Genomic DNA, 12,838 nt, shown 5'->3' on the forward strand with positions numbered 1-12,838 from the left:
GCATTTTATTATATACTATTATTAGGTAATAAAAAAAAGTAATAATTGGGAACGGACGAAAATAACAGAAGCGGCAAAGTTAATTTGAGACCCGAGCTAACTGCTGAAAAAGAACAGAAAATAATTTAATAAGGTGATAAAAATCCAGTGCATTGCTACGTTCTTTGTTATTATTTGGAAAAGAAAAAAAAATGTATCATTTCGTCAACTTTTTATTAAATGGGGGAAAAAATTTCATTACGTGAAATTACTGCCTATTTATATATTAAAATATAAATAAATGATTTACATCTAGAAGTTCGGGCAAACGTGTCCAACACTTTTTGCTGTTTTTTTCATAAAAATTTAATTAGAATCAATCGAGGATAAAATAAATTTCGATGTCATTTTCGAAGGGACATAAATTTATAGATTCATGCAAATATTCATATTCAAAGCCTCTGAACTTTTATTTTTCGCCGAAAATTACAGGGCCATTTTTTTTTTATTTTTATCACTTGATATCTTCAATACAGACAAGCTGTTGAGTAATATCATCCTTTAAAAGATAATTTGATACCGTACACAGTCTTCTTAATTTCATCATGAGAAAATATATTTTATTTCTTCGTTACATTCTTCAAAAAGAAACAATGGGTAGAAATTTAAAAAACAAAATAAATTTTAAATAAACTTTAATTTAAAAAATCAATCGATATCAATTTACTACCCAGATGGCAATTTCAGTAAACTAAAGTTTGCAGTACAAGCATTTCGAAAACTCTTGCCCTTAATTAGTTTTGTATTTGCACTATATTCCAATTATACCAGCAATAACTTTCAATAGCACAGAAATTACCCCAATTCAATAGTGTCATACAAATTCAAGTTTAATATTCATTTAAATGTTTGAGCTTACTAATATAGTACTGGAAATCAAAATGTATACAAGTTTGTGAATTTATTGCATACAACAGTTGATTTAATGTCAATACATAATAACTGCTGCGGAACTTGAAACATAACAGGACTCGGGCTCAGATGAGGCCATATAAATAAGCAACAAACAATCTCATGAAACCCTTAACTTACTAAACTTTAGTTTCTTTTGTCTTTGTCAATGAGAAAGTTCGAGCTCGATAATACTATGTAATGAATGATCGTGCTCAATCAACTGACATTGCTCCTAGAATCCATGCGTCAAAGAATATTTAATATACTTTGGATTTTACTGCCTAAAATATATCTCATATGACAAGTGACATTTTAATTTAACTACTGCAATTATAAATTGTCAAATGTTACTATTTTGATAAATAATCACATGAAATTATTCTTCATAAACTCAAAAGCAAGCATTAAAATGTTAAATTAATCTGTCATTACCAATGAAATAGAGTGATTAGTCAAAGAGTTTAACGCATTCCGGACTTTAATTACAAATATTGATGTTTAGATGGTAGATGTATAAAATTTTTTGAACATAAATTTATTAATAATTATAGTTTATTTATTTTTTTTTATTATTTAGTCATAAATATTTTAATAAAATTAATTTATAAAAAATTACTCGTGTCAGCCAAACATTTTAGCCTATAAAGTTGTTAATATAACAATACAATATTGTACATGATAAAATATTCACGTAATAGATATAAATATATAATTTAATACCATTGTAAATTTAATCGGATAACTTTCTACTGTAATTTCAACTAGGTATTGAATTAATTACAACTAATCAATAATGCAATTAGACAATACTTTGTCTCCTCTATTTGATTTACTTCCGACCTTCATATCAATAAGGTAGAGTTATTTGAATAGTCACAGAGGAAATAATAAAGTTACAGTGTTTCCGTAACCGTGCTTGTCTATGTAAAAACCGACATATGGTCGAAGACATTAATAATAGTACCAAAAAAATTAAAAGATTGATTAATCGTTGTAGCGATTAATTTTAAAAAATTAATAGATTTGTCAAAGTTTATTAAAAAATTATTCTAGAGTTAATAAAGATTATTAATTAATAAAATATTTAACAATTAAAGTAGTTTAAGTATAATTATTTGATATTAAAGGCACATTTAAATATTTAAAAGATTGTATGGTATGTAAAAAATATATGAGTAATTAATACTCTTACTTTCGTAGACTTTTGAAAGTCTAAAAATTGTAACTTGGCAGCACCGGATCGGAGTAAAGAATGAGATTCTAAATAAAAGTTTTGTGAATTATTTACCTCCTAATAAAAGTAATCCACACATGATTTATAATCATCAGTCTACGGCGTTACATTTATTATGGTATTTATTAAAGTTTTATGATTTTTATGTGTACCATTGACTTGTTTAAACTGTAGAACAATTCCTTTGATGTAGTGTTATTATTATATTGTTGGTGTATCTTTATCTTGATAGTTATGTTACTATCATTATTTAGTTGTTTTCAGTTGTCCTTCAACGTTTCATTTTGTCGAGTATCGGGACCACCATATCGAAAGATGGACGCTTGCCAGAATCCTCATTCATACAAATCCGGATCAGTTTAGCCAAATGTGGAGAGATCCCATGGGGAATTTCAACTCGTAAATCTTCCAGTGCAATCTGCAGTTCAAATTAAGTTTTTATAGAGTTAATTAAGTTATTACATTTTTTACAATAACATTTAATTATTTTTGTATAACTCTTATATTAGATTAAATTCTATCGTAATGTTATGTTATAATTTATAATATATGTTACAAAAATTTTTTTTTGCTTTGTGCTTAAAGTTAATATTTACTTTGAAATACAGCCTCATTACGTGAATTGAAATAAAAATAAGTATTTTAATCAATAGTAAGATGAATAAGTCTTTTAATTAATGGAATAAGAATAAAAAAATTATTTAAACTAAATGACTTGTGATGTGAATGTCAAAATCTCTTTAATGATGAATTAATTAAAATATCTGTATGATGAATGAAAGTCTAGTTGAAAAGCTTTATAAAATTATATGAAAGTACTTTGAAATGTATAAAATAGAGTTGCAAATAATGTATTGAAATAATTATTTTATTACCTCATGATTGAAACTTTTCAATTAAAAAAATTTTTTTTTTAGTTTTTAATTCTATGAGTATTTAAAATTGAAATATAATTAAATATATTAGTTCCTAAATATTTAAAGTAATATATTATTATTATTATTATTATTATTATTATTATTATTATTAAATTACTCGAAAAAATGGATAAAAAATTTTATATTTTTATCACTAGATTTTTTTTTTTACATTTTCAAGTATTCACAACTACACGACGTTTAAGTCCATTTCAAGCATACTAAATGTGGTATTTGAGATTAATTTAAGTGGAAAGCAAAATTATTATTTTTATTCATTTTTTTTTTCAATTTTTTATTGTTACAGAAAATATTCAGGAAATTTTTTATTGAGATATATTAAATAAATGAATATACATAGTAACCAATAAATTGAAAAACGAAGTATTGATTATTGATTTTAAGATACAATTTGAACATAATTTTTTTTTCATTTTCAATCTTACAGTTGGAAATAAAAATTAAATTTTTTATTTTAAACCCAGCAATGATTAATAAAAATCATGAAAATTTTTTCATCAATAAAATAGCAATTCTGAATCAATAAATATCATCAAATATATAGAATGAAATACTATCGTTTGATATGAAATATATTACTACCGCTCAAAGCGTATGCGGTTTTATAAATCGCGGATATTAAATTTTTCTTCTTTAATATCGTATAAGTACATGCACTTTATGAAAATGAATTCAAAAACATGAATATCTCAGAGTACAAACCTTCATACCACACTCCATCGGCGATAAATCAGAAAACGGAACTTCACGCGAGGCAAGTTCCCAGAGTAATATTGCAAAGCTCCACATATCGCTAGCTTCCAAATTAATGTCAGCAGGTCGTTTGCTTAAAGCCTCTGGCGACATCCAAGCTGGTTCATAAATACGTCCGACTTCTTGGAATGAAAATTTCGAGTCAGCCATATTGACACGTGCTGTCAAATCCTCGTCGATCTAAAAAAGTATATTTATACGAGATCTAGTAAACATGACAACAATAGGAACAGAATTCATGAAAATAATATGAACATGAAAAAAAAAAAAAGTTGGGTAATAAATATTTATGAAATATTTTACCATGACATGTTTGCTATTTAAATGGAACCGGCATCGATTTTGTCTTTCAAGACCGTGCAAAAATGCCATTGCACGTGCAACATCTAGCGCCAAACGTAAAGCTCGTGCACTGTCTAATACAACTCCCGTTCCACCGTGAAGTAATCTGTGCAAACTTCCTCTAGCCATATACTGGGAGACTGTCACGAGCTGCGGGGGCTGATTTACACATCCAAGAACTGGCAAGACATTTGGATGTGAAAATATTCTTAGCTTGGGGAACTCTTCGTTAAAATCACGTGAAATCCGAGCTGTGCATTCGCGCAAATTCAAAATTTTAGCAACGATATCATTATTTTGCCATCGTCCACGCCAAGTTTCACCGCTTGGAGTGCTTGCCAAGTGTGTGTGAAGTGACAACTCAGCCATGTTAATGCCTTTGTGCCTCGAAAGTGTCGCATCACCTGCAATATAAAAAAAAATATACATATATAAATATATTATATATTTATACATATTCCCTCGATTTTCTTCTGAAGTTTATTCTACTTGAGTTGCTTTTACTCTACTGTAACATTATATTTTCTTATATCATGTAGTTTACACCTCAAAAAATATAAAGAAAAAATAAAAATAATTACAACAAAAAAGTACTCACGACTGCGGGTCTTTAATCCAAGCCAACTCTGATCTTTAAATTGAATCTTCTTCAAGTCCTGTCCAAACTCCACGGCAAGATCTGGAAGTGAAAAATAAAAAACAGTGAAAACAACTTTCTCGGCAGCTTGCCAATATTTTATAGATATATCTATATTCCATATATTACCATGTAAGCGTTTTGCCAATGAACCACGTGCTTTATCTAGTGGAGTATCTCCATCTTTGTTGGCAATAGAAACCAAAGCTCCTGCGGACACTAGTTCTTCTGCTACTGCATGATCACCCCAGAAACACGCGTAGTGCAACGCTGTGTTGCCGTGTTCGTTTGTTACGTTAACATCAGCTTTATTGCGAAGTAACTGCAAACAGAATGAACGTAATATTATCCTTATATGAGCATAATATAAAATATATTGTATGTTTATGCTTATTAGTATTCAAAAGCACGTGTGTTGATAAAACCTTGGATAAAGGTTCTGGCTTATTTGCAAAGTAAACAGATGTTGTGTTACCCTTTGCGTCTGTTTATTTTTATCTTAATCTTCATAACTTCATTTCGGAAAAATTATGTTGAAAATATAATATGATACTGGCAACCTGCAGTCACTATGTGACTGTCAAAAATTGTGGATTATAAAAAAAAAACTGTTTTGACAAATTTCCGATAGTTTTAATCACGATATAAATAATTTGGATGCTTTTAAAATTAATTTAAAAATCGATATTGCTGTGACAGGATCAATTATCAATTATTTAATGGAAAATGTCACAGACACAAGATTATGAACCAACAAACTGTTCAAAACTATCCAAAAAATTGGCTATCACCAAAAAAATTTTCCATTTTATCATCTAAATATACCGGAGATAAAATTTTCATTATTCTCTGAATCTTATAGATGATATATTATTTATAAAGTAAATACGGTCAGATATATTCAATTTGTCGACTTGGACAAGTAGTGCATGAAATTTATTGTCGATATTTACGAACTTGGAAACTTTTTAAGTATATACTTAAGAGACGCCATCAATCTTCTTTATCGTTCTCAACTAAACGAATGAAAGAGTTATTTTAGCGAGTTCGGCAAATGAGCTTAGAAGAAGTTTTTTTTTTTTTAAAAACATTAACAAAGCACTAAAAAATTTTCTATTGAAGAATCTAAGGTTTAATGAGTTACTCCGAAATTAAAGATTTATTATAAAACCCCAAGCACTGAGAAAAACTTTTTTTAATTCAAAGAAAAGTTTTGAGCCGCAGAAATTATTTTGAAGAAAATCGGGTGACTTATTCAAAGAATTTTTTCTCTTGGTTTCAAAATTCTGGGATCAAGATACTTTGTTTATTACTTTTTTTTTTTGACAGATCTTTAAAATACTATAAGTCAAGGAAAATTTTTGTTTCCGAAATCAGCCGCTATCGAGCGTAACTATTTAACTTTTGTACAACAATTTATGTAAATAACTATTAAGTTAATTTTAACCTAGGTTAGCTACAGTTTTCTTCAATAAACATACATAATTATTAAAAAGGGCATTCAGCAGCCGAAATGGAAGTAGATTTCATTTCATTAGTTATTAATTAAAGTTACAAATATCTACCCCAGAATACATTACACGAAAATCTATATCATATTTATACTATAATCTATATCATATTTATACTATTATACAGCCAATGATTCTAACAAAACAGCTGCAACAGTAAAAACTGTTTCTTTTAAATGAACTAAAATGAGTAATATTGAAGCTATTTTCACTTCAAGGTAGTGAAAATTGAAACTTAATAAAAAAGATTTACGATGCATTTTACCGAATTTCGATATCTTGTATAGTTTAGTAATTATACCAAGTTGAAGTATTAAAAACATCAATTTTTACGATTTTCAAAATTTCAAAATCCTGTCATTTCCAAATTACTCGCCCGATTAAGCTCATCTTCGAACTTAACTTTGGTATTTATCGATAGATAAAGCACGTTGAGTTTGTAACAGGTAAATCCTCAGCTCGTAAGCTCGCCGGAACCAGGGTCAATTTTATTGAGGAAATTTTAATCAGATAAATAATTAGTTAAAATTAAATGAACTTAATTGCCTTTAACAGTTGATAAAAAAAATATAATTTAGTAACAATAAATACAGAGTAATGCAGTTAGGTCTTTTACAAAAATTAATTTAAACGAAATTTAAATGATCAATAATAAACGGGCGGTCGGTAATTCAAATCGCGAACTAAGTAAACTCAAAGCTAGTTCCCCCTTCCTGGTAATTCGGCGTCGTCTAGGAGTTTCTGACTCTATTCCCAGGCACAAGCGGATCAAATCCTTCTTGCCCCACCTACTCGGTTTGCGTACCAATAGTATCTCGGCAGAAGGCGAAGATACTGGGAAAGTAATAATTAATTTTTAGTAAGTGAGTATCCAGAGATACACACTTACTAAAAATTAATTAATGTAAAATAAACTTACCTTGATTTTATCCCAGCGGACCAAACTCAAAGCAAATTGATTGATGAGAACACAATCCAGCGACTAGCGAACTCAAGACAGATAAAATCTCTGATCGGAATCAGGTTGCCAAAAGCGTTTTTTTAAAATTGTTTTTAACAATTTTGGAACAACAGTCTTCGCACGGACGCGTAACCAAATTTTTCGCGCTCTAGCGGTGGATCGGGAACTAAAAATAATCTAGCTAATGTAATTTTATGTTAAACTTTCTTATTGAATATTTTATAATATTTAAAACCTTTAAATAATAATAATAATAATAATAATAATAATAATAATATAAATAAATTCTTGAATATCTTCACAAGTTAGACAAGAATCGGATTTAAATTAAGGAAGCTATCGTGCTGACAAGCCGCGTTATATCGTATAAATATATTATATATATATGGGTCATTCCATGTCAAATCGACTAATAGTTGGAATCGACCCTTTCCGATTTGGATAAAATTTGGTCACAAGTTTGCTTTTATCATAAAACAAAGTTGTGCCAAATGAAAAAATTAAAAAAATTTTTTTCGAAAAGTTATGCAAAATTCAAAATTTCGCAATTTCTCAGTTTTTCAATTTTGTTTTTGTAATATCTCGAAAATTATTATAGTTACAGACATGGGCCTAAGTCCATTTTAAAGGGGATACTTAGGACTATAAATAAAAATTTTTTTTGGGTAAAATTTTTGAAAAATCAAAAAGTGGGAAAATTTTGAAATTTTGAAAATCGTAAAAATCAAAGCTCGCTATGAAATTTTTGGCTCATTTTTTTTTTACAGAGTACCTCTTACTAATCTTAAAATATCCTGAAATTTTCAAGAGGGTGTTTTTTTTTCTTAGAAGATATAAGTTTTTGAATTTTGGAAAATAATTTTTTTTTTTTTTTTCAAACTTCAGATGATGTTAAGTTAAATAATTATTTAATTTACTCATAAAGTTTTTTCTACTTTATAATTCCTATGTAAGATTTCACTAGCGGCCTCTCTTTTCCATGAAAAGATACTTCTCATGGTCAGCGAATTTATTGTTTACTACGGTAAAATGTGACAACAATTTTTAAGTACTGCTGTAAATAATATTGTTTGTCTTACAACGTCTAAAATTTTGTGTCTTGTTACAAAGTCAATCATGGAAAAAGATAAGTGTTCAATTGGTTTATTTCGAAATAAAAAATGCTCTGAAGGAAAATTAATTGATTGTCATGATTTTTCCGATGCAGATCGAATTTCTCTGAATGCGAGAAGTGAAACAGTTGTTAATTCTATTTGCAGTGACCACAACAAACAATTCCATGTCTATTACATTTATAATCAGAAAATTTATGCTGATCCGTATAAAATTCATGTTGTTAAAATATTTAAATCATTAAAAGTAGTTAGTTTTGAATTCTATAATCGATCTAAAAGCATTGTGCCTTCTATTTCACCGGGAAGTAAATTGTGTATTTCATGTACAAAAAAAATTCATGATGAACTAAAAAACCATCAAGAAATCAAATTTGAAGCCCAACAATTTATGAGCATCGTAGAAAGAGAAAGGACCGAAATTCGCCAGAGCCAACCGACAAAGTCACAAAGAAGAAGGACTTGAAAAAAAGCCCTCCCCAACGACAGGCAGGGTAGGGCGATGAACCTAAGAAGGCGACTGATTGGGAAAAAGTACAGTCTAAGAAGGAGAAGAGGAAGCTAGCTAGAGAGCAACTCTCAAAGCAGCCGCCGAAGGAGCCCAGGCCAGAGCCTAAGCGGAAAAAACCACGCAAATGAGCAGGTTCGTTCAACGGTAGATAAGATCAACAAGACCAGAAGTGGCGACTTGTTGATTATGATTTCGAGGAAGAGCACTGACAAAGGTCAAGCCCTCTAAAAGACGATCGCAGACATTCTTAAGGAGGAGGCCAAAGTGATCTGCAAAGGACCACAGGAGACCATCGAGATCCGAGATGTCGATGACGACACGACGAAAGAGCATATTCAGACCACTCTAAAGAGGGAAGCTGGAGAAAGTTGTGAAATCCCACTAGAGGCAATCAAAGTCCGTAAAGCCTTTAGGGGTACGCAGACAGCCACAGTGTTACTACCAGCAGCTGCAGCACAAAAGTTACTGGAGGGAAACTGCAAAATAAGGATCGGCTGGGTCAATTGCCGAATAAGAGCAACGAAGAGACCCATACAATGCTTCAAATGCTGGCACTTTGGGCACTTCGGATCTCAGTGCAAAAGCGAAGTCGACCGGTCTAAGCACTGCATAAGCTGCGGAAAAGGACACAAAATTTCTGATTGTAGAAAACCAGCTAAATGTACACTGTGTGTTGAACAGCACGGCGTAGAAAAGGCGGCTCACCATGCAGGCACGAACAGATGCCCCGTCTTCCAAGAAGCGCTCCAGAAGATAACGAAGCCAAGAACATGAAGATATTGCAGGTCAACCTCAATCATTGTGAGGCTGCCCATGACCTGCTCATGCAAACTGTGCGCGAATTAGAGGCAGACGTAGCACTTATAAGTGAGCCTTATAGACACCTAAGTAACCAACCCTGGGAATCCGACAGCACTAACAAAGCCGTCATCTGGTCCTGCGGTAAATGTCCTTTTCAGAGAACAGTCAACAATAAAGAAGCCGGCTTCGTAGCAGCATGGGTAGATGGCCTCCGCTTCTACAGTTGCTATGCACCACCTAGTCTCTCTAATGAACAGTTTGAAGGCTTCCTTGATCGGCTAACTGAGGACGCAAGAAAACACTTTCGCGTGGCAATAGCTGGTGACTTCAATTCCTGGGCAGCAGGCTGGGGCAGCAAGTTCACTAATACACGTGGAAAAGCACTTCTCGAGGCAATGGCCACACTGGACGTGATCCTTCTTAACACCGGTGACACGCCAACGTATACTAAGGGAGAGGCAAACTCAATTGTTGACCTTACATTTGTCAGCAGTTGCTTAGCTCGAAGAGGTTTTTCTTGGAAAGTATTGAACATCTACACAGCCAGTGACCATAGTGCGATACTATTAATTGGCCAGAATCTAAAAAGAGTCAACAGGAACGCCAGCGCGGTTGGGTGGACAGTTAAATCTCTCGACCTCACTGCTTTAGTAGTAGCCCTAGAGTGCGATCCGATCATCGTAGAAACTGCTAAAGAGAAGACCAAGGACCTAATGAGAAGAGTCACCCAGGCTTGCGACGCCAGTATGTCTCGGAAACGTGGCATGAATTCAAGACCTTCGGTGCACTGGTGGAACGATCACATTAGTATTCTACGTTCAGAGTGTCTTAAAAAAAGAAGAAAGTCTCAGCGTGGCTACAGACGATCTAACTCCGCAGAGCTGTTTGCAGAGTATAAAAAGGCCCGTCGAGAACTAAACAGAGCCATTAAAAAAGCAAAAGACGCTGCTGGAAGGAACTGGTCGCAGAAGTCGAGAAATATCCATGGGGCAGACCGTATAAGGTGGTTATGACCCACTTGAAATGCCAACCAATGCCATCACCTACGTGTCCACAACTCCTAGAGAAGATTGTTACAACGTTGTTTCCCCAACAGCTGGTATTCACCTACAAGTTGGAGCAGCTCAACCCTGAAGACATCCCAACTATCACGTTGGACGAGTTGATAGAGGCAGGAAATCGAGTAGGGAATAATAAGGCGCCGGGATTGGACGGAACTCCTAATATTGCCCTGAAATCAATCCTTAGGTCAGCACCGACATTATTCCTGGACGTTTACGATACATGCCTGAAGGAAGGGACTTTTCCCCAGAAGTGGAAACAGCAACGGCTAGTGTTACTTCCGAAGGGAAAAAAGCCGCCGGAAGAACTGTCATCCTACCCACCACTCTGCATGTTAGACACAGCCGGCAAGATATTCGAGCGCATAATTCATCAGAGAATAGAGGCTTTAGTCGATCCACTCCTGGCAGATAACCAGTTTGGTTTGATACAGCCAAGGATGCAATCGCCGGAACGAGATGGAAGGGTGGAAAGAAGAAATACTGCTTGGTGGCTGCTTTGGATATCAAGAATGCCTTCAACTCCGCTAACTGGGACTGCGTTATGCGGGCTCTAGAAGAAAAAAACGTACCAGGATACCTTCGCAGAATGGTAGCGAGCTACTTCACGAATAGGGTTCTGAAATATGACACGACGAACGGTACGGAAGTGTATGAAATCTCCGGAGGAGTGCCACAGGGATCAGTTTTAGGTTCTTTGCTGTGGAACATCATGTATGGTGCCTCCTGAGAATAGCATTGCCCACGGGAGTCAAACGTAGCATTTGCGGATGACGTAGCTGTGGTAATCGTCGCAAAGCACCTCGAAGAGATAGAAATGGCATTTGATATTACAATCAGACGAGTCAATTTGTGGATGGACATGATGAACTTGCAACTAGCCAAGCATAAAACCGAGGCAGTGCTCATCACTCGTAGAAAAACGGTAGAAACCATCAAGTTGAGAGTCGGAGAACAAAAAATAACATCACAACCAATTATCCGTTATCTGGGAGTGATGCTGGATGCCCGACTCAACTTCAAGCAGCAGGTGGAACACGTCAGTCCCAAAGCGTCAGTAGTGAGGGCTAGTCTCGCACGGCTGATGCCTAACATCGGAGGCCCAATGCAGAGCAGGAGGCTACTATTGTCATCAGTAGTCACATCAGTGCTCACTTACGGAATATCCATTTGGGCTGATGCACTGGAAACCCAAGAATCATGGAGAAAAGCTGGACCAGTATATCGACTGAGTGCCCTACGAGTAGCTAGTGCCTTTCGTACTATATCAGAAGAAGCAGTATGCGTCATTGCCGGAACTCTACCTCTTAGAGTTCTAGCAGAGGAAAGACGAGCCCTTTACCAACGAAAAAGGTCATCTGCACTGAGCCCTGAAGAACTTAGAATTGAAGAACGGCAGAACAGCATAGGCCGATGGCATCTACAATGGGATGCTGCAGAGAAGGGTAGGTGGACGCACCGCCTCATATCTCGGATCGACATTTGGCTTAACCAGAATCACGGCGAGGTCAATTACTATCTTACGCAGATGTTGTCGGGACACGGGTGTTTTCGAGAGTATCTACACCGCTTTAAGCACGATGACTCTTCGGAGTGCCCGTTCTGCCCAGGAGTTACTGAAGATGCGGAGCACGTCTTCTTTGTATGTCCTCGTTTCGATCCATAGCGTAAAGAGTTGGATAGGATCCTGAACCAGAGAATGTTACCAGATTCACTAGTGGAAGCAATGTTGTCATCAGAAGCTGCCTGGAACGCTACCAACACGTTTGCAACAGAAGTCCTCAAAGACTTGCGTTCCACCGAAAGAAGAAGAGCAAATATCAGAAGATAGAAGGAAGGTAGTTAACACCTTAGCCACTAGAGTATGAGTAATTCACAGGAAACAAACAAGAGTGAAAACGGGCCTCATGCCCAGCAAGACGCACTGCTACTTAGTGCAAACATGAAGAGAATAGATGCTCTGGTACATCTGGAGAAGCTAGTCAGTGTACTGCAGGACTTTCTCCAAACCAAGCAAAATGTCCACAAGGAGATCAAGTCGAAG

The 12,838-nt window shown here is 34.3% G+C and overlaps 1 protein-coding gene across 1 annotated transcript in view; it reads right to left on the reverse strand.

Moving 5' to 3' along the window:
- Positions 1 to 923: 923 nt before the first annotated feature.
- The window catches only part of LOC123266672 (integrin-linked protein kinase homolog pat-4), a 70,784-nt gene continuing 58,869 nt past the window's right edge, over positions 924 to 12,838 (reverse strand). The window contains exons 3-7 of the mRNA XM_044731036.1: positions 4,967 to 5,159; positions 4,799 to 4,879; positions 4,162 to 4,604; positions 3,808 to 4,038; positions 924 to 2,585 (exon numbers count right to left, since the gene is read on the reverse strand). Of these exons, the coding sequence (XP_044586971.1) occupies positions 2,439 to 2,585; positions 3,808 to 4,038; positions 4,162 to 4,604; positions 4,799 to 4,879; positions 4,967 to 5,159 (1,095 nt within the window). The 3' untranslated portion in view covers positions 924 to 2,438. The remainder of the gene's footprint in view (positions 2,586 to 3,807; positions 4,039 to 4,161; positions 4,605 to 4,798; positions 4,880 to 4,966; positions 5,160 to 12,838) is intronic.

The sequence above is a fragment of the Cotesia glomerata genome, linkage group LG6 (assembly GCF_020080835.1).
Source record: "Cotesia glomerata isolate CgM1 linkage group LG6, MPM_Cglom_v2.3, whole genome shotgun sequence".
In the NCBI taxonomy this organism is placed as follows: Eukaryota; Metazoa; Arthropoda; class Insecta; order Hymenoptera; family Braconidae; genus Cotesia; species Cotesia glomerata.